General features: G+C 43.4%; 1 protein-coding gene across 4 annotated transcripts in view; it reads left to right on the top strand.

Moving 5' to 3' along the window:
* kcnj6 (potassium inwardly rectifying channel subfamily J member 6) overlaps nucleotides 1–21,706 on the top strand; it is a 126,425-nt gene that overhangs the window by 75,903 nt on the left and 28,816 nt on the right. Inside the window, exons 2-4 of one of the 4 annotated variants that reach the window (XM_087992508.1) lie at nucleotides 10,297–10,395; nucleotides 10,793–10,970; nucleotides 12,999–13,919. In XM_087992508.1, the coding sequence (XP_087848634.1) occupies nucleotides 13,016–13,919 (904 nt within the window). In that variant the 5' untranslated portion in view covers nucleotides 10,297–10,395; nucleotides 10,793–10,970; nucleotides 12,999–13,015. The remainder of the gene's footprint in view (nucleotides 1–10,296; nucleotides 10,396–10,792; nucleotides 10,971–12,998; nucleotides 13,920–21,706) is intronic. The other 3 variants (XM_087992509.1, XM_087992507.1, XM_043701344.2) reach the window with 3 other exon arrangements.

Here is a 21,706-nt window from a genome sequence, read left to right as displayed (position 1 = left end):
GAAATGGGTGAACTGTGCTGAATGCAATGCATATACTATGACAATGGGCTGAGGAGTATGTGAGAATGGATAACCATGCTGAAAGAAACCCATGTCCTAACAGGGCCAGGTGTGGGATGGGTTAAAAAAATAATCAAATGGTAGAATCAGGCGTAAAGGGTATTGAGCTTGATGCTAAGTCCTAGGGACTGCAGAGTCTCCAAGCGGAAAGTAGATGTCGTTCTTTTGTGGACTTCCATTACTTGAACTCTTCCATCATTTAGAAAACATTCTGTTCTGTCATTTGCAGTTCCAAAGTTGACAATCTCACATTTGTCTGTCCCCATGATGGAATCCATTTAGTACAGTTTTTCTGATTCACTTAATCTGTCAATATCTGTTTGTAACTTCATACGTCCATCTACACTTCTTACAGTGTTCACCAGTAAAGTGACCAGTATAGTGGTCACCTTCCTGTCACCAGTAAGTTTGGATATGTGGTTTTCTATTCAGTCATCCAAGTCATTAATAACTATAGCGAATATTGGAGGCCCAACAGTGATACCGCTAGTTACATCTTGCCAATTGGAGTACATTCCAATTCTCTCTGTCCAAGCCAACTTCCTAATCAGGTCAATAACTCACCTTCAGATCTGTGAACTTTGACTTTAGCTAAGTCTCTTATAAGAGGCTTTTTCAAGTGACTTCTTGAAGTCTATATATAAATAAGACCCATCGACATTCAACTATCCACTACCTTAGCTACACTTAAAAAAAACTTCAATCAGATTCATTAAGGAGGCTTCCATTTCACAAATCCATACTGGATTTTCTCAGGTCAGCTCATAACTTTGAAGAGTTCAGTGACCCCATCTTTAATTATAGACTCTAGCAATATCCACATGACTGATGTTAGATTAACTGTCTTTAATTTCCAGGACTCCCTCTGCCACCATTTCTTGGCTGACTTGAGTTGGCACAGAGTTTAGAATGTTATGTTTGGCTTCAGTATTTCATATTTCACCATTTAGATATTTATTTAATCAGTCCAGTGAAATAATCAGATCTGTTACAGGATTTACATGTATTTGGAAAGGCAAGGACTGATTCGGGATAGTCAGCATGGCTCTGTGTGTGGGAAAACATACAGTTCTGGTCTCCTTCCTATCGGAAGGATGTTGTGAAACTTGAAAGGATTCAGAAAAGATTTACAAGAATGTGGCCAGGGTTGGAGGATTTGAGCTATAGGGAGAGGCTGAACAGGCTGGGGCTGTTTTCCCTGGAGAATCGGAGGCTGAGGAGTGACTTCATAGAGGTTTATAAAATCATGAGGGGATGGATAGGGTAAATAGACAAAGTCTTTTTCCTGGGGTGGGGGAGTCCAGAACCACAGGACATAGGTTTAGGGTGAGAGGGGTAATATTTAAAAGGACCTATGGGGTAACTTTTTCATTCAGAGGGTGGTGCGTGCAGCGAATGAGGTGCTAGAGGAAGTGGTGGAGGCTGGTACAATTGCAATATTTAAAAAGGCATCTGGATGGGTATATGAGTAAGAAGGGTTGAGAGGAATATGGGCCCAGTGCTGGCAAATGGGACTAGATTAGGTTGGGATATCTGCTTGGCATGGATGAATTGGACCGAAGGTTCTGTTTCCATGCTGTACACCTCTCTGACTCGATGACTCAGTATGGGAGAAAGAGAGATTGAGTAGTTTATAGAATTTTTGAATCCCTGTGGCCCAACAAGTCCACACTGACCTTCCAAAGGATCTCCCACCCAAAACCATTACTCAATACTTACCCCTAACTAATGCACCTGACCTGCACATCTTTGGACTGTGGGAGGAAATCGGAGTACCCGGAGGAAACCCGCGCAGACATGGGGAGAATGTTCAAACATCACACAGACAGTTGCCTGAGGCTGGAATCAAACCTGGGTCCCTGGCGCTGTGAGGCAGCAGAGCTACCGTGCCACCCAGTTTAGGGCCTATACCGTCTGCAGTTTTGAAGAATGAGTGGAGATCTAATTGAGGTATATAAGATGCTAATGGGGATTTTCAAAATAGATGTAGAAAGGATGTTTCCTCATAGGGTGGGGGGGCGGGGTTGCAATCTAGAACTTTATGATAAGAGGTAGCAGATTTTATAAGGGAGATGATGGAAAATTATGTCTCTTATACGGTCACAAATCTGTGGAATTCATTATCCCAGAGTGTGGTGAACATCGGATATTGATTAATTTAGAGAGGAGACAGACAGATTTTTAATCAATAACAGGTTAAAGGTTTACAGAGAGTGTGCAGGAAAGTAGAGTTGAGGCTGAGATGACATCAGCTGTAGTTGTAGCAAATAAACAGATCAAATTCGAAGGATTGAATTGTCTACTCCTGCTTCAAGTTCATATGTTGTTAAAATGAGCCATTTGGCTTCAATCTCAGCTCACCTTCAACTGTGCTGTACCTCTGGACTCCTCAGCATCCTTTCGGTTTCCCAGCTTGACCCTCAGCACCTACTATACTCCACTATCAACAGACCTCATTTCAGCCCCATCCTCTGGAATCCCTCTTAGTATATCCTTGTTTAGCGATTCCCTCTCACCATTTAAACCTCAAACCTTAACAGTTTGGTTCATGTTGAAGAAGTGCAGAATATCACAACGCTGCCAGAGCCATTTAAACACATTCAAATCACCAGAAAAGAGAAGGATATTAAATGGAGCTTGAACTTCTTTAATCATTCAATGCCGTTACTGAGTTGACACATGCAACTGAAAGTACAAGATCTGCCAAGTCCAGTAGTCAGGGTTCAAGGGGTTTCACCTTTTTAGGAAAGCATTGAGCAATCCTTTACTTGGTAACAAGGATTCCTACAACCTGGACTCGAAATGTTAACTCTGCTTTCTTCCCACAGATGCTGCCAGACCTGCTGAGTTTCTGCAGCAACAATTTCTGTTTTTGTTCCTATTACCTCACGTTCACCCACTGGATGAATCGATGTTGATATGTTTTCGATGATGCTCCAACTGCTGTAGCAAATGCAAAATGAGACCTCAGCTTTGGAAACATGCAGAGCTGATTCGGTTTTCATGGTTGGTGGTTGAAGCAAGCTGTTGAGCTGAGTTCAATAGATTGGACAAGTGAAAAAAAACGTGTTTTTTTAATCTCTATGTGCAAGATAAAAGGGAGACCTTGCATTTATGTAGCACCTTCCACAAGACAGTCCAAAGTGCTTTGAAGTCACTGAACTACTGTGTTTTAAGGCCTTGTCATGGTGATAATGCAGAAAATGTGTCAGCCAATCTGTGCACGACATGGTTTCACAAGCAGCAGTGAGATAAATGACCAGATCATCTACTTTTACCTCTCAAGTGAGGGCTAGTCCAAGACATGGAGAAGAGTTCCCTGGCTCTTTAAAATGGTGCCATGGGATCTTTTGCATCTACCTGTGATAGGAGCTGAGGCCTTTCCCCAATTTGCCATCCAGACAGCACTCTCAGTGCCCCTCTGAGAAACTCCGACACTGCATGGTTAACGCAGTAAGATCTACAACCCCAAAAAACACATAGAGCAACATGCTAGAATTTGCAAATATCTGCATATGCTGTACCTCACAGCTGATTAAAAGCATATATTGAAGATAGCTTCGAAGTTACCATGGTAACACTGAGTTGCCATTGTTATTTCATTACTAATGAAAACCTATACCTTACTCAAAGCTTTAAATAATAACTGGCAGGCAGTTTTTTACTTTGAACCCACCTGGATTTATTTACTGGATTTATTGTTCAACAAAATTGTAGTGCAGTGCATTACTCTCAGAGCAAAAGGAAATGGATTTCCATGTTTGCAATTAATATTTATTAACTCTGAAATTTGATGTCATTTTCAGCCTTTGCCATGCACAGTCTGAGTTTGCTTTGGCTGAACTTAAATGGGTATTTGCATGTGAATTTTGTATTAATCAAATCAAAGGAGTTTAGCTTGCCTGAGCTTTTATTCATAGCTCTGTCGGCTTCTCACCATCGGTTTGTTTGTTTTCATCTCGTTATTTTTCCCTTCCCAGACTTCTCTTCACAGGCATAGGGTTAGATCATATGCAATGTAGTTTATTGAAGAAATCTTAGGGTTGGGATTCATCAGCTGACATGTAACTGTGAAATTATCCCCCTAACATTCATCTTTTCAGTATACATGATTTGGATCCCAAAGCTCTGAACATTGGGGCCTTCTGCTAGTCTGCACCTTGTGGTGATATAAAGGTAAAAATAAAGTCACCATAATCTTACCAGACCTTAAGGCTGGTCTCTTGTCAGAAGGAGATGACTGGCAGTGGTTTAACCTCAGGTGAGGTTAGGAAGGACACCCCTTCATGGTAACCACAGCTAGAGTAGGAATTGAACCCACACTGTTGGTATCACTCTGTATCATAAACCAGCTATCCAGACAACTGAGATATGGGAGGTGAATTTAGGGATTGTTAGGAATCAAATCTCTGAATAGTCACGTTGGGACAGGATACAGGTATCATTCTGCCTTCTTTCATGTTTCACCTGGGCGGTATGCAGAGAAAAACACTTGGAGCCATTAGGTAAGTTTTGAAATATGAAGATAGGATATCAGCTCCTGTCTTAATTCATGTTTGAGCATTTTAATAGCCAGTTAACAAAACTAAAATCTGGAATTAAGTATCTACTGATGACCATGAAACCATTGTTGATTGATAGAAAAACCCATTTGGTTCACAAGTGTCCTTCAAGGAAGGAAATCTGCCATCCTCACCTGGGGGGTCAGGCTACTTGTAACTCCAGACACATAACAATGTGATAAACTCTCAACTGTTCTCTGAAGTGGCATTTATCCTAAGATTCTCTGAGAAGCCAGGAAGGAGATTGCTGAGCCTTTGGCTTTGATCTTTATGTCATCATTGTCTATAGAAACAGTGCCAGAAGACTGGAGGACAGCAAATATTGTCCCCTTGTTCAAGAAGGGGCGTAGAAACAACCCTGGAAATTATAGACTTGTCAGCCTTACTTCGATCATGGGTAAAGTGTTGGAAAGGCTTATAAGAGATAGAATTTATAATCATCTTAAAAAGAATAAGTTGATTAGGGATAGTCAACACAGTTTTGTGAAGGGTAGGTCATGCCTCACAAATCTTATTGAGTTCTTTGAGAAAGTGATCAAACAGGTGAATGAGGGTAAAGCGGTTAATGTGGTGTATATGCATTTCAGTAAAGCATTTGATAATGTTCCCCACATAGGCTATTGCACAAAATACAGAGGCATGGAATTGAGAATAATTTAGCAATTTGGATCAGAAATTGCCTAGTTGAAAGAAGACAGAGGGTGGTGGTGGATGGGAGATATTCATCCTGGAGTTTAGTTACTAGTGGCGTACTGCAAGGATCTGTTTTGGGTCCACTGTTGTTTGTCATTTTTATAAATGACCTGGATGAGGGCATAGAAGGATGGGTTAGTAAATTTGCAGATAACACTAAGGTCGGTAGAGTTGTGGATAATGACAAAGAATGTTGTAGATTACAGAGAGACATAGATAAGCTGCAGAGCTGGGCTGAGAGGTGGCAAATGGAGTTTAATGTGGAAAAGTATGAGGTGCTGAAAATGTGTTGCTGGAAAAGCGCAGCAAGTCAGGCAGCATCCAAGGAGCAGGAGAATCGACGTTTCGGGCATGAGCCCTTCTTCAAGAAACTTCTTCAGGCTCATGCTCGAAACGTCGATTCTTCTGCTCTTTGGATGCTGCCTGACCTGCTGCGCTTTTCCAGCAACATATTTTCAGCTCTGATATCCAGCATCTGCAGTCCTCACTTTCTCCTCGAAAGTATGAGGTGATTCACTTTGGAGAGACTAACAGGAATCCTGAGTACTGGGCTAATGGTAAGATTATTGGTAGTGTAGATGAGTAGAGAGATCGTGGTGTCCAGGTACATAGATCCTTGAAAGTTGCCACCCAGGTTGATAGGGTTGTTAAGAAGACATACAATGTGTTAGCTTTTATTGGTAGAGAGATTGCGTTTTGGAGCCATGAGATCATGCTGCAGCTGTATAAAATTCTGGTGCAGTCACATTTGGAGTATTGCATACAGTTCTGGTCACTGCTTTATAGGAGGGATGTGGAAGCTTTGGAAAGGGTTCAGAGGACATTTATTAGGATGCTGCCTGGTCTTACGAGGAAAGACTGAGGGACTTGAGGCTGTTTTCATTAGAGAGAAGAAGGTTGCGAGGTGACTTAATTGAGACATATAAGATAATCAGAGCACTAGATAAGTTAGACAGTGTGAGCCTTTTTCCTCGGATGGCGATGGCTAACACAAGGGGACATAGCTTTAAATTGAGGGGTGATAGATATAGGACAGATGTCAGAAGTAGTTTCTTTACTCAGAGTAGTAGGGGCGTTGAATGCACTGCCTGTAACAGTTGTAGACCCGCCAACTTTAAGGGCATTTAAATGGTCATTGGAAGGCATATCGACGTGAATGGAATAGGGTAGGTTAGATGGGATTCAGATTGATTCCACAGGTTGACGCAACATCAGGAGCCAAAGGGCCTATCCTGCACTATAATGTTTTGTGTTCTAAATGCCTAGCAAGCCATTCTGTTCAAGGGCAACTAGGGATGGGCAATAAATGCTGGCCAGCCAGCGACGCCCACATGCCATGAGTGAATAAAAAAACCTATTTCCTGAGCTGTCAGTGTCAACTGGGTGAATGCACAGCGGGCAGAACTGCTTCAGTGAAATTGACAGGCTGGAAAGGTTTTGCTCAACTGACTGATCAGTGAAACTGAAGTTGTATCCAGGTAACAAATTGATGCTTACAACCCTTCTCCTGAGAGTATGATCTTATTGTTTAAAAGGTGATTGTCAACATCTTATAATGCACTTTGCTGCAGGAGACAAAACAGAGCATTAAAGAGTATTAGAAATGTTTATTTTGTGTGGTGAGGGAGTTAGACCAATAGGATAAGGTGTTTGAGTGTTGGCTGTTCAGATGAGCATCTCCTCTGCATAAAGAGAGAGAGAGGAATGAATGGGACTGTATGGTATGTTTTTTTATGAGGAGTGGTGTACAGAAGAATGCTGGAAAAGTCAGAGACTAGGGTTTAACACCTGAAAGTGTTGTGCCACTCACTTTCACTGCCCTGCTGAGGTCCTGTAACGTCTTGGTGCATTGTCTCCACATTACAGGGGACTCTCATCTACTGCTGACTTCCTTAGCAACCTACATGCATCACCTGGTTTCTTGAAGAGGTGTCTTCATCCTTCAGAACTTGAGAAGGCTCACCTCACTACAGCTCCTCCAATCCCACAGCAGGAACTCCATGTAGGAGTGAGAGTGAGGGGGAAGAGAGGGTGGAGTTGGCAACTTTTCCACATTCTGGATTAGTGGTGCTGGAAGAGCACAGCAGTTCAGGCAGCATCTGCAGTCATTGTTTTTACCTAACTTTTCCACATTACCTCTCTAATTCTAAAATTTGTATCTGCCCCAACCATCTTGACCTCTACCAGAATCCTTTTCAAGGAAAAATTTCCTCTGACAGATTTGACGTATCTTCCTGCCTACCTGACTAATAAGCATCCCACTTCCAGGTATTCTAATGTCGTAACTCAGCAAAAAGCCATGGAAAAGTAAGCTCCAGATTCCAATGAGAAACACAACTACCTGCAACTACCTACAGAATCCAACATTCTGGGGGAGATTATCACTTGAAAATTCCACTCAATGTCTTTCTTATTATTCTGCTGCAACTGAAAATTCCACCAATCCTCACATTCTAATTCACATTAATTTGTTATCTGTGACAATTTCACAATATCATCATCCCATTCCATCTCACCAATTTTGGCCTTCAAGGATTCCATTCCATGAATTAATAAGAATCAAAAAATGTTAGACCAGTGGTTGCCCATTTCTCATTATCCTTGAGAAGGTTGCAATGAGTTATCTTCTCGAATTACTGTAGTCCATGTGCTGCATCACACCTACAATGCTTTTAGAAATGGCTTTTCAGGATTTTTACCCAGTGACAGTGAAGGAATAGTGATATATTTCCAAGTCAGGATGGTGTGTGATTTGGAGGGGAACTTGCATGCTGTAGAGTTCCCATACATCTGTTACACTTGTCTACTAGGTGGATAGGTCAAAGGTTTGGAAGAAGTTGTTGAAAAAATCTTGACAGTACTCACTGCGACTACTGTACACTAGGACAAAGGTACATTTAAAATACTCCATCACCGGTTTATAGGTTTTGTTCTTATATGGAATGTGTTAGCTTAATATCTTTTGTACAGCCAAATAAAGAAAGCTTATAGCAAGCTGGGAAGCTCAGAACGAGATCAGGCTGAAATTTCTCTGCAGTATGAGCTGAGGAGATGGAAACTAAGGTACAATAGCACCATCACTGGCAGGTTGGTGAAATTACATGGTCAGTTTACACCAGTAGTTTGCATTATTAACTTATTCAAATAGATTATTCTGTATCAGGAAAAGTTGACACAAAAACACAGTGACAGGTTTTGTCAAAAAAAAATGTGCAAATGTAAGGAATTTAATATAAGGTATTTAGATTTTAATATGACTCAGCAATGGGGGGAGGATTGGTGACCATAAATAAGCCAGCAACCACCCACCAGTAGCTGATTAGTAGACAATATAACAATAATGCAGGAAGGTGATGTCATAGTGATATTATTGCTAGATTATTAATCCAGAGATCCAAGTGATATTCTGGGGATCTGAATTCGAATCCAACCATGGCAGATGGTAAAATTTGAATTGAATAAAAAAAATCTAGAATTAAGAGTCTAATGGTGACTATGAATCCATGGTCAATTGTCAGAAAAACCCATTTGGTTCACTAATGTCCTTTAGGGAAGGAAACTGCCATCCTTTCCTGATCTGGCCTGTATATGACTTCAATGTGGTGGGCTCTTAACTATCCTCCAAGTAATTAGGGATGGATAATAAAGGTTAGCCTAGCCAATGACACCATCATCCATGATTGAATTATATCAAAAATAAGCAGTGAGCCATGCACCTGGAGAATATCACAGTGTTTAGATTAGATTAGATTACTTACAGTGTGGAAACAGGCCCTTCGGCCCAACAAGTCCACACCGACCTGCTGAAGCACAACCCACCCAGACCCATTCCCCTACACCTAACACTGTGGGCAATTTAACATGGCCAATTCACCTAACCTACACATTTTTGGACTGTGGGAGGAAACCGGAGCACCCGGAGGAAACCCACACAGACTCAGGGAGAATGTACAAACTCCACACAGTGAGTTGCCTGAGGCAGGAATTGAACCCAGGTCTCTGGCACTGAAGCAGCAGTGCTAACCACTGTGCCACCATGATTCTGAGTATGACTATATCAGCCATGCTAATTTTGGCTCAAGCCCCAGATGTTATTATGGAGGACTTAGTATGGGGTAGCACAGTGGTTCATTGGTTCGCACTGCTGCCTCATGGGACCTGAGTTTGATTCCAGCCTCAGGCTGTGAGGAGTTTTTACATTCTCTCAGTGTCTGCGTGGGTTTCTTTGGATGCTCCGGTTTCCTCCCACAATCCAAAGATGTGTAGGTTAGGTGAATTGGCCATGCTAAGTTGCCCACAGTGTTCAGGAATGTGTTACTTAGGTGCATTAGTCAGGGGTAAATATAGGATAATAGGGGAGAGGCATGTGTCTGGGTGGGTTACTCTTTGGTGGGTCGGTGTGGACATGTTGGACATATGGATTTGCAGGGTCAACAAGGCTGAGTGCACCCTGGTACCTCAATTGATACCATGTGGTCTATCCAATCTTATTCCTTTTTGCCATTTCTGTGGTGGGTTGTTTCAACTGAGTGGCTTGCTAAGTTGTTTCAGGGAACAATTAATACTCACTTTGCTGTGAGTCCAGTCTCCAGTCTCGCCTGCAGACTTTCTTTGCTGAAGGACATAATTGAACCAACAAATTTAATTTTATGCCAATTAATGATAGTTTCACGGCATCATTACTGAGACTATCTTTTAATTCCAGAGTTTTTAAGAGTTGATCTTTCATTAGTTAAATGAGTTCAAGCTCTGCCAAGGATTTGAAAGTTTCCCCAAGACATTAGAGTGGGTCCCAGGATTACTAATCTCATGACAATATCACCCTTCCCTGTTATGTTCATTGAAATGACTTTCCCGTGCTCTACCTAAATCACCTTTTCTTGTGGTCACATCTAATCTGTCAATTAAACTGCTCGGCGAGTGATCTGTATCCCAAGCTTCTGCTGTTTTCAGTTTTCCCATTTTTTTTATTCATTCACAGGATGAGCGCTGCACTGGCCAACCCAGCATTTATTAGCCAGAGGACAGTTAAGAGTCAACCGCATTGCTGTGCATCTGGATCACTTGTAGGCCAGACTGGGTAAGGATGGCAGTTTCCTTCCCTAAAGGACATTAGTGAACTAGATGGGTTTTTCCAACAATCAATTCAAGGTCAACATTAGACTCTTAATTCCAGACTTTACTGAGTTCAAATTACACCATCTGCCGTGGTGAGATTTGAACCCCACGCCCCCGGGACATTACTTGGATCTCTGGATTAACAGTCTAACAGTAATACCACTAGGCTATTGCCATCTCTCACTAGCTGAGAAATCTGGATTGAACACAAAGCCAGGCAGTTTATCTGAGAGTGGTAGTTCAAACACGAACAGGGATTTCTATTATATTTTGTACCATTATGGGTTAGATTATCAGACTTTTGAACAGACCTTTCAAATATTAATTCTGATCTCTCTCTCTCTCCATATTCTCTGCAGGTGTAACACTGTGTTCTGCACTCTGTTCTGCTACCCTAATGCACTTTGTATGGTACAATCGTGTGTATAGCACGCAAAACAATACTTTTCACTGTATCTCGATACGTGCGATAACAATCAATCAATCAATTATGGTGTTAACTGTCTGACCATTGAACATGGCCTTGGCACAGTGCAGGTAGGAAAATCTGGCAGGGATTGGATTTTCCTTTTAATAAAAACAAAATTAGGCATATTTGCCTACTGATGTGTATCCTCTAAATTTGATCAAAAAATGTCTGCTGTGACATTATAAAGGCAGATCTTACTCCATAATGAAAGAAAATGTTTGCACTTGTATTGTGCATTCCAGGACTTCAGGATTTCCCAGAGTATTTTGCATAAAAGTACTTTGCTTTGAAACATGATCACCATTATAAAATACTGCTGCAAACCAAATTGTTTGTTTGTGTGATAGTTGAATGAGTTGGTTAGGACACCAGGGAGACCTCTTTTGCTCTTCTTCAAAATAATTTGGCAACATTTTTTGCATCTCTGGATGCAAAACAGACAGAGCTTTGAGAAAACAGACAGAGCTTTGGTTTAATGTTTCATTTAGATACTATCTCTAATGGTGCAGCACCCTCAAATGGCCCTAGATTGGAAACCTAGATTTTGTGTTCAAGTTTCATGTTTCAGACTATCAATGTACAGGGTAATCGAACTGCACTTCAGGTGGTACTATTAAAGGACAAATCCTGCTTTTTCATTTATGGGAAATACTGTTCACCATCCATGCTGATTACACTTTCTCATCATCTGAGCCAAGATCCTGTTTCATTAATGTCCTTAAGTCATGCTTCACTATCAATACTACTTGAATTAAAAATCACACAACACCAGGTTATAGTCCGACCGGATTATTTGGAAGCACTAGCTTTCGGAGCACTGATCCCTTGTCAAAGGAGCAGCGTTCCAAAAGCTAGTACTCCAAATAAACCTGTCTGACTATAACCTGGTGTTGTGCCATTTTTAACTTTGTCCACCACTGTCCAAAACCAGCACCTGCTCATCATGAATACTACTCGAAGTTAGTTTCCATTTTGCCTGTTTTTTTCAAAGGCTGTGTACCTTAAATACTTATTTCAAAACTCAAATAAAGGCAAAAGACTGTAGATGCTGGAAATCTGAAACTAACATAGAACATAGAAAAGTACAGCATAGTACAGGCCCTTCGGCCCACAGTGTTGTGCCAAGGATTAATCCTAATCTAAAATAAACTAATCTAACCTACACCTAACCCAGAGAATACTGGAAAAACTCAGTCAGACTGGCAGCTTAGAGTGAGAGACTCAAGAGTCATATCAGACTCAAAACATTAACTGTTTCTCTCTCCAAACATTTTGAGTCTGGTATGACTCTTCTTCAGTGTCTTCCTCTCTCCACAAATGCTACCAGATCTGTTGAGTTTCACAAGAATTGTCTGTTTATAATGAATATTAATTTCCTAACCATATCTCTGCAACAGTTATTCAATCTAAACTATTTATCTGCATTTCTGTCACTAATACATCTATCTCATTGCAGATGCTTCATTCATTCAGATACAAAGTCTTTAGATTTTCTTTTCCAGCTTTATTTGTTGATGAACTGTCAACTCAATGTCCCTTCCTATCTGACAGTGCACATCTTTACCCAAATCACATTATGCAGTTTTGTCTCATCTTTTCTTTTTGGATTTCAAATGTCCCATCACCTGAAACATGGTTAGTTTCTATCTCTGTTAGTTTCACATCTTATCCACAAACATAGCCATAGAATTCACCAGGGCCCTGATCCAAGTCCTCTTCCGGTGGAGCTCATTCCAGCATGACAGCTCTCTCTTTCCCAATTGCTGGGAGCAGTGGTCTGTGAAAATTGACACTTTCAGTTTTTGATCGTAATATCACAACCTTCTTCTTTACACAACGACCAATCAACTCAAGGAGTAGAGTTCTAGATAGGTCAGCAGACGTAAAAGTCTTGGAAACTTTTAAAGATTAGCTAGATCCTATAATAGGGAAAACTGTGGGATCTTAATGGACCTCTGGATGCATATGTCCTTTGACACATATCAATGACAAACGTCCAGGGCTTCATGTAATTTTATTTGACATTTAACAGTGTACAGTACTTTATAATATTGGACATCAAATAACTTTGACTAAATTTGTCTCTTTCTGCCCAGACTGATTGTCAGTTCCCATGGAGCAGGACGTAGAGAGCTCTGTGGCTGCTCAGCAGCCAAAGCTGCCGAAACAAGTGCGAGAGGATGCCCCAAAACAAATAGCCACAGACAATCACCCCGTCAAAAGGAGTATCCAGAGGTACGTGCGCAAGGACGGAAAATGTAACGTTCACCATGGGAATGTCAGGGAGCGGTACCGTTACCTAACTGATATCTTCACTACATTAGTGGACTTAAAGTGGAGGCTGAACCTACTCATTTTTGTCATGGTCTATACCACCACTTGGCTTTTCTTTGGAATGATCTGGTGGCTTATTGCCTACATACGAGGGGACCTGAACCACATAGGGGACTCTACTTGGGTGCCCTGTGTTAACAATCTCAATGGCTTTGTCTCAGCATTTCTCTTCTCAATAGAGACTGAAACTACCATCGGATATGGGTACAGATTCATCACAGACAAGTGTCCTGAAGGTATCATTTTGCTCCTGGTCCAATCTGTCCTGGGATCAATAGTCAATGCCTTCATGGTTGGTTGCATGTTTGTGAAAATATCGCAGCCCAATAAGAGGGCTGAAACGCTGGTCTTCTCCACACATGCTGTGATCTCTGTACGTGATGGGAAGTTGTGCCTAATGTTCCGAGTTGGGGACCTGAGGAATTCACACATTGTGGAGGCTTCAATTCGTGCCAAACTAATCAAATCAAGGCAAACCAAGGAAGGAGAGTTCATCCCACTCAATCAAACAGACATAAACGTTGGCTACGACACAGGGGATGACCGTCTCTTTTTAGTCTCGCCACTAATAATCTGCCATGAGATCAATCAGCAGAGTCCATTCTGGGAAATCTGCAAAGCCCAGATGGCTAAGGAAGAGGTGGAGATTGTAGTAATCCTTGAAGGAATGGTGGAGGCGACAGGTAAGACATTTACATCCAGTAATAGTGTGTAATCTTCATGTATCCTCTGGCAGAAATCAATCGGGATTGCAATCAAATTTTGAAAATAGCAAGAGGCAGTGAAAGATGCCATATGGGAGGAATAAAAAAATAAACTTTCGTATTTCTCCAGTTAGTACTTTGCAACTCGTAACTCGCACAAATTAATTCATAATGTGTGAGAGTTGCTGGCAAAGTCAATAAATATTTACCTTCTCTAATAGTCCTCAAGAAGATGGTGGTAACCTCATGTCTAACTTAAATACAGCTCAGCTCCTTAGGCTATTTCAAAGGAGTGTTAAGAGCCAGCCACTTTGTTGTGCATCTGGATCCACCTGTGGGCCATGATGAGTCAGAAGGAGCAGATTTCCTTCCTTCAAGGAGATCTATGGGCTGGACAGGTTCAACAATCTGGTCGCTTTACAATCACCACTGCTGATACTAGCTTTTAATTCCGGATCGATTTTGCTGTAGCGATTGTGGCCAACATCACCACTAGGTGGTGCACTGCAAACTCAAAGTGTGGTTTTTAAGCCTGCATCGTGTGCCTTTTATTATAAATAAATATAAGAGCCAAAAACATGAAAGAATATTAGGGAAGGAACCCTTGAGATTAGCCTTCAAAGTTGACTGTTTAGAATTTTGCATGGCACATTTTTCGTTGTATCTTAATAAACCATTTGTGAATTTACTGTCATTTGTCCAGCCCTTCGCTCCCGTAAGGGACGTTCCATTTTAACCCGCATGTACTTAAAATGAGGTGGGTTCATGTGGTGTAATGGTCCCCACCTCTGAACCAGGTATCAAGTCCCACATGCAGCATTGAGATGACAAGTAAACAGGTTGATTTGGAAGTATCTATAACTAGTCTCAGCACTTACCTTTGATTTTCTTTTTGCAAACAATTTCTAATTAACCTGCTCAGAGTTGCTATTGCTGGGACTTGAACCCAGGCCTCTAGGATCCAGAGGTAGCACCTCTACCACTGCACCACACAAGCACAGCACTTTTTAATGTTCAGGTAGAAGGCTATTCAGAGATAATGGCTTTAAGTTACAGCAAAGATAATGTGTGCATAAAAATACAACCTTTTTTTTGAAGAACAATGCTGAATTTACACTAGCAGCTGTATGTCACTAATAGTGTGAGCTCACAGGTGCAGCTGTATATATGTAGCTCTGGGAGCACACACTCTGTTATTGAGAATTCAAATTCCTCAGCTGCCCTGCAGCATATGTGAAAAGAGAAACAGCATTAATGTTTCGAGTCTGATGTGACTCTTCCTCCGAGCAGTCACCCCATAGTGCAGGATACTTGTTAGATGTTCAACAGCGACCCCTTTTGCAGCAGAGAGTGTGTCGTGTTCTGAGATTTAACTGCCCAGCAGCACAGCCAGTGACTTGTGAAAGGTAAGTATATCTGATAAGTGTAAGATCAGTGTGGCAGGTGTTTAAGGATTATGGTGCTGGGTGGTTAAGGGGATGTGGTGCCAGGTGGTTAAGGGGTTATGGTGTCAGGCGGTTAAAGGTTAGTGATCTGGGTGGGTCGGGTGCAATGTTAGTGATAGAATGCTTAGGATAGGTCCAAGGCTGAGGGGAGTGTAGAGTGGGCGGCAGTGGGGGGGGTGAAGCTGGTGGTGGAATTTGCTGTTAGGACTGACGCAGCAGCAGTGGTTGGGGGGGAGAGGGTATTGGGGTCAATGGGAAAGGCTGATGTCAGGGCTGACACGGTCGAAAGGCTGACAACTCTGTGTAAATAACCTTCCTCTGACGTCTCCTTTATACCTTCCTCCTAATATCTTCAAACTATGACCCCTCGTACCAGTCAAACCTGCCCTGGAGAAAAGCCTCTGACTATTGACTCTATCTATTCCACTCATTATCCTGTATACCTCGATCAGGTCTCCTCTCTTCCTCCTCTCCAGAGAGAAAAGTCTGAGCTTATTCAACCTTTCTTCATAAGGCAAGCCCTCCAGTTCAGGCAGCATCCTGGTAAACTTTCTTTGCACCCTCTCCAAAGCCTCTGTTTCTTTCCTATAGTAGGGCGACCAGAACTGGACACAGTATTCCAAGTGTGGTCTCACCAGGGAATTGTAGAGCTGTAGCAAAACCTCACGGCTCTTAAACTTGATCCCCCTGTTAATGAAAGCCAAAACACCAGATGCTTTCTTCAAGCACACCTTCCTTCTGGAAATGCAAGATAACGAAGTTTGTTCCTGAGTTCTAAAATTCAATAAATGAAACAAATCTGTTATAATTATAGGCTAGAGAGGCTAACACCCGTGTACATAATTATTGGCTTGAAACCATACTGGGAAAATGCCTGGGAACGTTACTTTGAACACTATAATCAAGCATTGTGGCATTGTGGCCTCATAGTAAAAAAAGAGATTTCCATATTACCTATTTCTGTTCTGTAGGCTCTATAAGATGAGTAGTAATGTGTTCATGCAAATATCTTTCTTTAAAGGTTCAGCAATCACAGTCATCAAGCCCAATTTTAACACTGGGCGTGTGGAACGGATTAAATTAAAAATCCCCCAATATTGAATTTAAATATTCTACTCAAGATTAGAGTGGTGCTGGAAAAGCACAGCAGGTCAGGCAGCATCCGAGGAGCAGGAAAATCGTCGTTTCAGACAGGAGCCCTTCATCAGGAATCGAGGCAGGAAGCCTCCAGGGTGGAGAGATAAATGGGAGGGGGTGGGGATGGGGAGAAGGTGGATGGAATAGGTGGATGGAGATGGTGATGAAGGTGATAGGTCGGAGAGGAGGGTGGAGCGGATAGGTGGGAAGGAAGATTGGCAGGTAGGACAGGTCATGAGGATGGTGCTGAGCTGGAAGGTTGGAACTAGGGTAAGGTGGAGGGAGGGGAAATGAGAAAACTGGTGAAGTTCACATTGATGTCCTGGGGTTGAAGTGTTCCGAGACGGAAGATGAGGTGTTCTTCCTCCAGGCGTCGGGCAGTGAGGGAGAGGCAATGGAAGAGGCCCAGGACTTGCATGTCCTGAGATGTTCCCTAGAGCGCTCTGCGAGAAAGCTTCCAGTCTCCCCAGTGTAGCGGAGACCGCATCGGGAGCAACGGATACAGTAAATGGCATTTGTGGAAGTGCAGGTGAAACTATGATGGATGTGGAAGGCTCCTTTGGGGCCTTGGATGGAGGTGAGGGAGGAGGTGTGGGCGCAGGTTTTGCAATTCCTAGCGTGGCAGGGGAAGGTGCCAGGAAGGGAGGGTGTGTTGTTGGGGAGCGTGGACCTGACCAGATAGTCACGGAGGGAAAGGTCTTTGCGGAAAGCGGAAAGGGGTGGGGTGGGAAATATATCCCTGGTGGTGGGATCTGTTTGTAGGTGGCAGAATTGTTGGTGGATGATGCGGTTTATGCGGAGGTTGGTGGGGTGGAAGGTGAGAACCAGGGGCGTTCTGTCCTTGTTGCGGTTACAGGGGAGGGGTTTGAGGGCAGAGGTGCGGGACATGGATGAGGTGCGTTGGAGGGCATCATCAACCACGTGGGCGAGGAAATTACGGTCTTAAAAGAAGGAGGCCATATGATGTGTTTTGTGGTGGAATTGGTCCTCCTGGGAGCAGATACGGAGGAGGAATTGGGAATAAGGGATGGCATTTGTGCAGGAAGTAGGGTGGGAGGAGGTGTAATCCAGGTAGCTGTGGGAGTCAGTGGGTTAGTAAAAAGTGTTAGTGCTGAGTTGGACGTCACTCGTGGAGATGGAGAGGTCCAGAAAGAGGAGGGAGGTGTCAGAGATGGTCCAGGTGAATTTAAGATTGGAGTGGAATGTGTTGGTGAAGTTGATGAACTGGTCAACCTCCTTGCTGGAGTATGAGGTGGCACCGAAGCAGTAATCAACGTAGCGGAGGAAGAGGTGGGGAGTGGTGCCTTTGTAAGTACGGAAGATGGACTGTTCTACGTAGCCGACAAACAGACAGGCATAACTAGAGCCCATACAGGTGCCCATGGCTACCCCTTTCATCTGGAGGAAGTGGGAGGTTTCGAAGGAGAAATTGTTAAGGGTGAGGACCAGTTCAGCCAACGAATGAGAGTGACGGTGGAAGGGTAATGGTGGGGATGTCAGGAAAGGAAGAAATGGAGGGTTTGGAGACCCTAGTCATAGCGGATGGAGGTGTAGAGGGATTCGATGTCCATGGTGAAGATGAGGCTTTGGAGGCTGGGGAAACGGAAGTCTTGGAGGAGTTTCCAGGTGAATTTAAGGTTGGTGTGGAATGCGTTGGTGAAGTGGTGAAGTTAAATACCCTATTGTCTGATAAAATGTATCAATATTTCAAAAATAATCTACAGCTAAGGGTAACAAGCACCAAAGCTGATATAAAGCTAAAGAAGGTGGTAAAGTACAAATGGTAGGATGTGAGGGGATTTGAATAAGCTTAAAAATTGTTACCACTGCTGGCAAAGAAGAAAAACATGAAATGCTTAACATGAGGATGAAAAAAAAACATGATTTGGAGATGCCAGTATTGGACTGGGGTGGACAAAGTTAAAATCACACAATACCAGGTTATAGTCCAACAGGTTTAATTGGAAGCACTAGCTTTCGGAGCGACGCTCCTTCATCAGGTCAACCACCTGATGAAGGAGCGGCGCTCCGAAAGCTGGTGTTTTCAATTAAACCTGTTGGACTATAACCTGGTATTGTGTAAAAAAAAGAACCAGGAAATGATTATTATATAAATAGAAAGAAAACATTGTGTGGGGTAAATTAAAGAGATCTGGGTGCCCAGTTTGACTATAAATGAAAGATTAGTGACAGCAACTAAAGCAGCCTATGCGTTGGGATGAATTGCTACAGTATGAGCATGAATCCTGAGTAGTAAGATAAACCTTGCACCTTTTCGATCATTGTATTCCAAGAGTGATTGCACCAATGTATACAGCTCTGGTTACCATGGTACAAAATGGATACGGCAGTGATGGAAAGGATATAGAAGAGAGCAACCAGAGTAATTGAGGGGATGGAGAGATTGCCTTATGATGAGCCATTATGTAGAATTGGGTGTATTCAATTTGGAAAAGAGCCAGTCTGAGATTCTAAAGAGACTTGGCAATGCGGACCAGCATGATCTCTTTCATATTGGGGCATCACGGTAGCTCAGTGGTTAGCACTGCTGCCTCGTAATGCCAGGGACCAATGTTCAACTCTACCCTCAGGTGATTGTCTGTGTTTGCACATTCTCCCTGTGTCCGTGCGGGTTTCTTCTGAATGCTCCGGTTTCCTCCCCTTAGTCCAAAGATGTACAGGCCAGTTTGAATGGCCATGCTAAGTTGCCCATTGTATCCAGGGATATGCAGCTGGAAATGTGTTGCTGGAAAAGCGCAGCAGGTCAGGCAGCATCCAGGGAACAGGAGAATCGACGTTTCGGGCATAAGCCCTTCTTCAGGAATGAGGAAAGTTTGTCCAGCAGGCTAAGATAAAAGGTAGGGAGGAGGGACTTGGGGGAGGGGCGTCGGAAATGTGATAGGTGGAAAGAGGTCAAGGTGAGGGTGATAGGTCAGACTGGGGTGGGGGCGGACAGGTCGGGAAGAAGATTGCAGGTTAGGAAGGCGGTGCTGAATTCGATGGATTTGACTGAGACAGGGTGGGGGGAGAGGAAATAAGGAAACTGGTGAAATCCAAGTTCATCCCTTGTGGTTCCTAGGCGGAAGATGAGGCGTTCTTCCTCCAACCGTCGTTTTGTTGTGGTCTGACGATGGAGGAGTCCAAAGACCTGCATATCCTTGGTGGAGTGGGAGGGGGAATTGAAATGTTGAGCCACAGGGTGGTTGGGTTGGTTGGTCCGGGTGTCCCAGAGATGTTCTCTGAAACGCTCCGCAAGTGGTGGTGGGGTCTGTTTGGAGGTGGCGGAAATTCCCAATTCCTCCGCCTCCGCCGTATCTGCTCCCAGGAGGAGCGGTTCCACCATAGAACACACCAGATGGCCTCCTTCTTTAGAGACCGCAATTTCCCTTCCCACGTGGTTAAAGATGCCCTCCAACGCATCTCATCCACATCCCGCACCTCCGCCCTCAGACCCAACCCCTCCAACCGCAACAAGGACAGAACGCCCCTGGTGCTCACCTTCCACCCTACCAACCTTCACATAAACCAAATCATCCGCCGACATTACCGCCACCTCCAAACAGACCCCACCACCAGGGATATATTTCCCTCCCCACCCCTCTCCGCCTTCCGCAAAGACCGTTCCCTCCGTGACTACCTGGTCAGGTCCACGCCCCCTACGACCCACCCTCCCATCCTGGCACTTGCCCCTGCCACCGCAGGAACTGTAAAACCTGTGCCCACACCTCCTCCCTCACCTCCATCCAAGGCCCTAAAGGAGCCTTCCACATCCATCAAAGTTTTACCTGCACATCCACTAATATCATCTATTGTATCCTTTGCTCCCGATGCGGTCTCCTCTACATTGGGGAGACTGGGCGCCTCCTAGCAGAGCGCTTTAGGGAACATCTCCGAGACAGCCGCACCAATCAACCAAATCGCCCAGTGGCTCAACATTTCAACTCCCCCTCCCACTCTGCCGAGGATATGGAGGTGCTGGGCCTCCTCCACCGCCGCTCCCTCACCACCAGACGCCTGGAGGAAGAACGCCTCAATTTCCGCCTCGGAACACTTCAACCCCAGGGCATCAATGTGGATTTCAACAGTTTCCTCATTTCCCCTTCCCCCACCTCATCCTAGTTTCTAACCTCCAGCAACTCGACTTGTCCGGACTTGTCCGACCTGCCCAGCTCCTTTTCCACCTATCCACTCCACCCTCTCTTCCCTGACCTATCACCTTCATCTCCTTCCCCACTGACCTATTGTACTCTATGCTATTCTCTCCCCACCCCCACCCTCCTCTAGCTTATCTCTCCATGCTTCAGGCTCTCTGCCTTTATTCCTGATGAAGGGCTTTTGCCCGAAACATCGATTTTGCCTGTCCTCGGATGCTGCCTGAATTGCTGTGCTCTTCCAGCACCACTAATCCAGAATTTAACTTTAGACAGCAGACCTTGAGATACAACTGCCAGATGCCTTCATCATGGTTGAAAGTCAAGGTATATTTTCTCTGTAGATGACAGATACATGAAACAGATTCACCAGAGGAAGTAGCTAATTCAACATCATTGACACCTTTAATAGCCTGATGGTTGTTGAGCAGAGGGATTGAGTGTTATAGAGTTATTAAGAACATAGATTGATTTATTTTTCAAAGCAAGTAGAGGAAAAATCTTGTTCTCCTTAAAGTGTAGATTAACGTAGTGCGGAAAGGGGTAAAATTCATATTAAAATCGTCATAAAATAGGATTCTTAGTAGAATTGCCTTCATATGCTGTGAACTTCCTTACTTTTAACTTGTTTGTGGACAGAACCCTTCATCAAAGCTCATTTATTGAACTGATTAAAACTTTTAAAGAGGGGGAGGAAATGTACAATTAGCAAACAGAATACCAAGCCCAAAACAAACTCAGATAACAGCTGGAGAAACTCAACAGATCTGGCAGCATCTATAGGGAGAGAAAAACAGGGTTAACATTTTAAGTCTGGTGTGACTTTAAAGATATTTCCCTGTGTTCGATTCAGATTTCCAGCATCTGCAGTATTTTGCTTTTATTTGAGAAAACCAGGCCAATTTATCTTGCACCATGTGCCATTTATGTGCACCATGTAATCATAGTCATACCTCTTTGTTATTGCCCTCCCCTCTTTTCTATGGTTGTTCATTTAAAAGGTGCTAGATCTTCCACTTCTGATGATAGGGCA

The sequence above is a fragment of the Chiloscyllium plagiosum genome, unplaced genomic scaffold (assembly GCF_037043375.1).
Source record: "Chiloscyllium plagiosum isolate Xiang-an unplaced genomic scaffold, Cpla_swu_hap1 HiC_scaffold_12, whole genome shotgun sequence".
Taxonomy (NCBI): Eukaryota; Metazoa; Chordata; class Chondrichthyes; order Orectolobiformes; family Hemiscylliidae; genus Chiloscyllium; species Chiloscyllium plagiosum.
The sequence above is the reverse complement of the archived record's forward strand: the minus strand, read 5'-3'. Positions and strand labels throughout refer to the sequence as shown.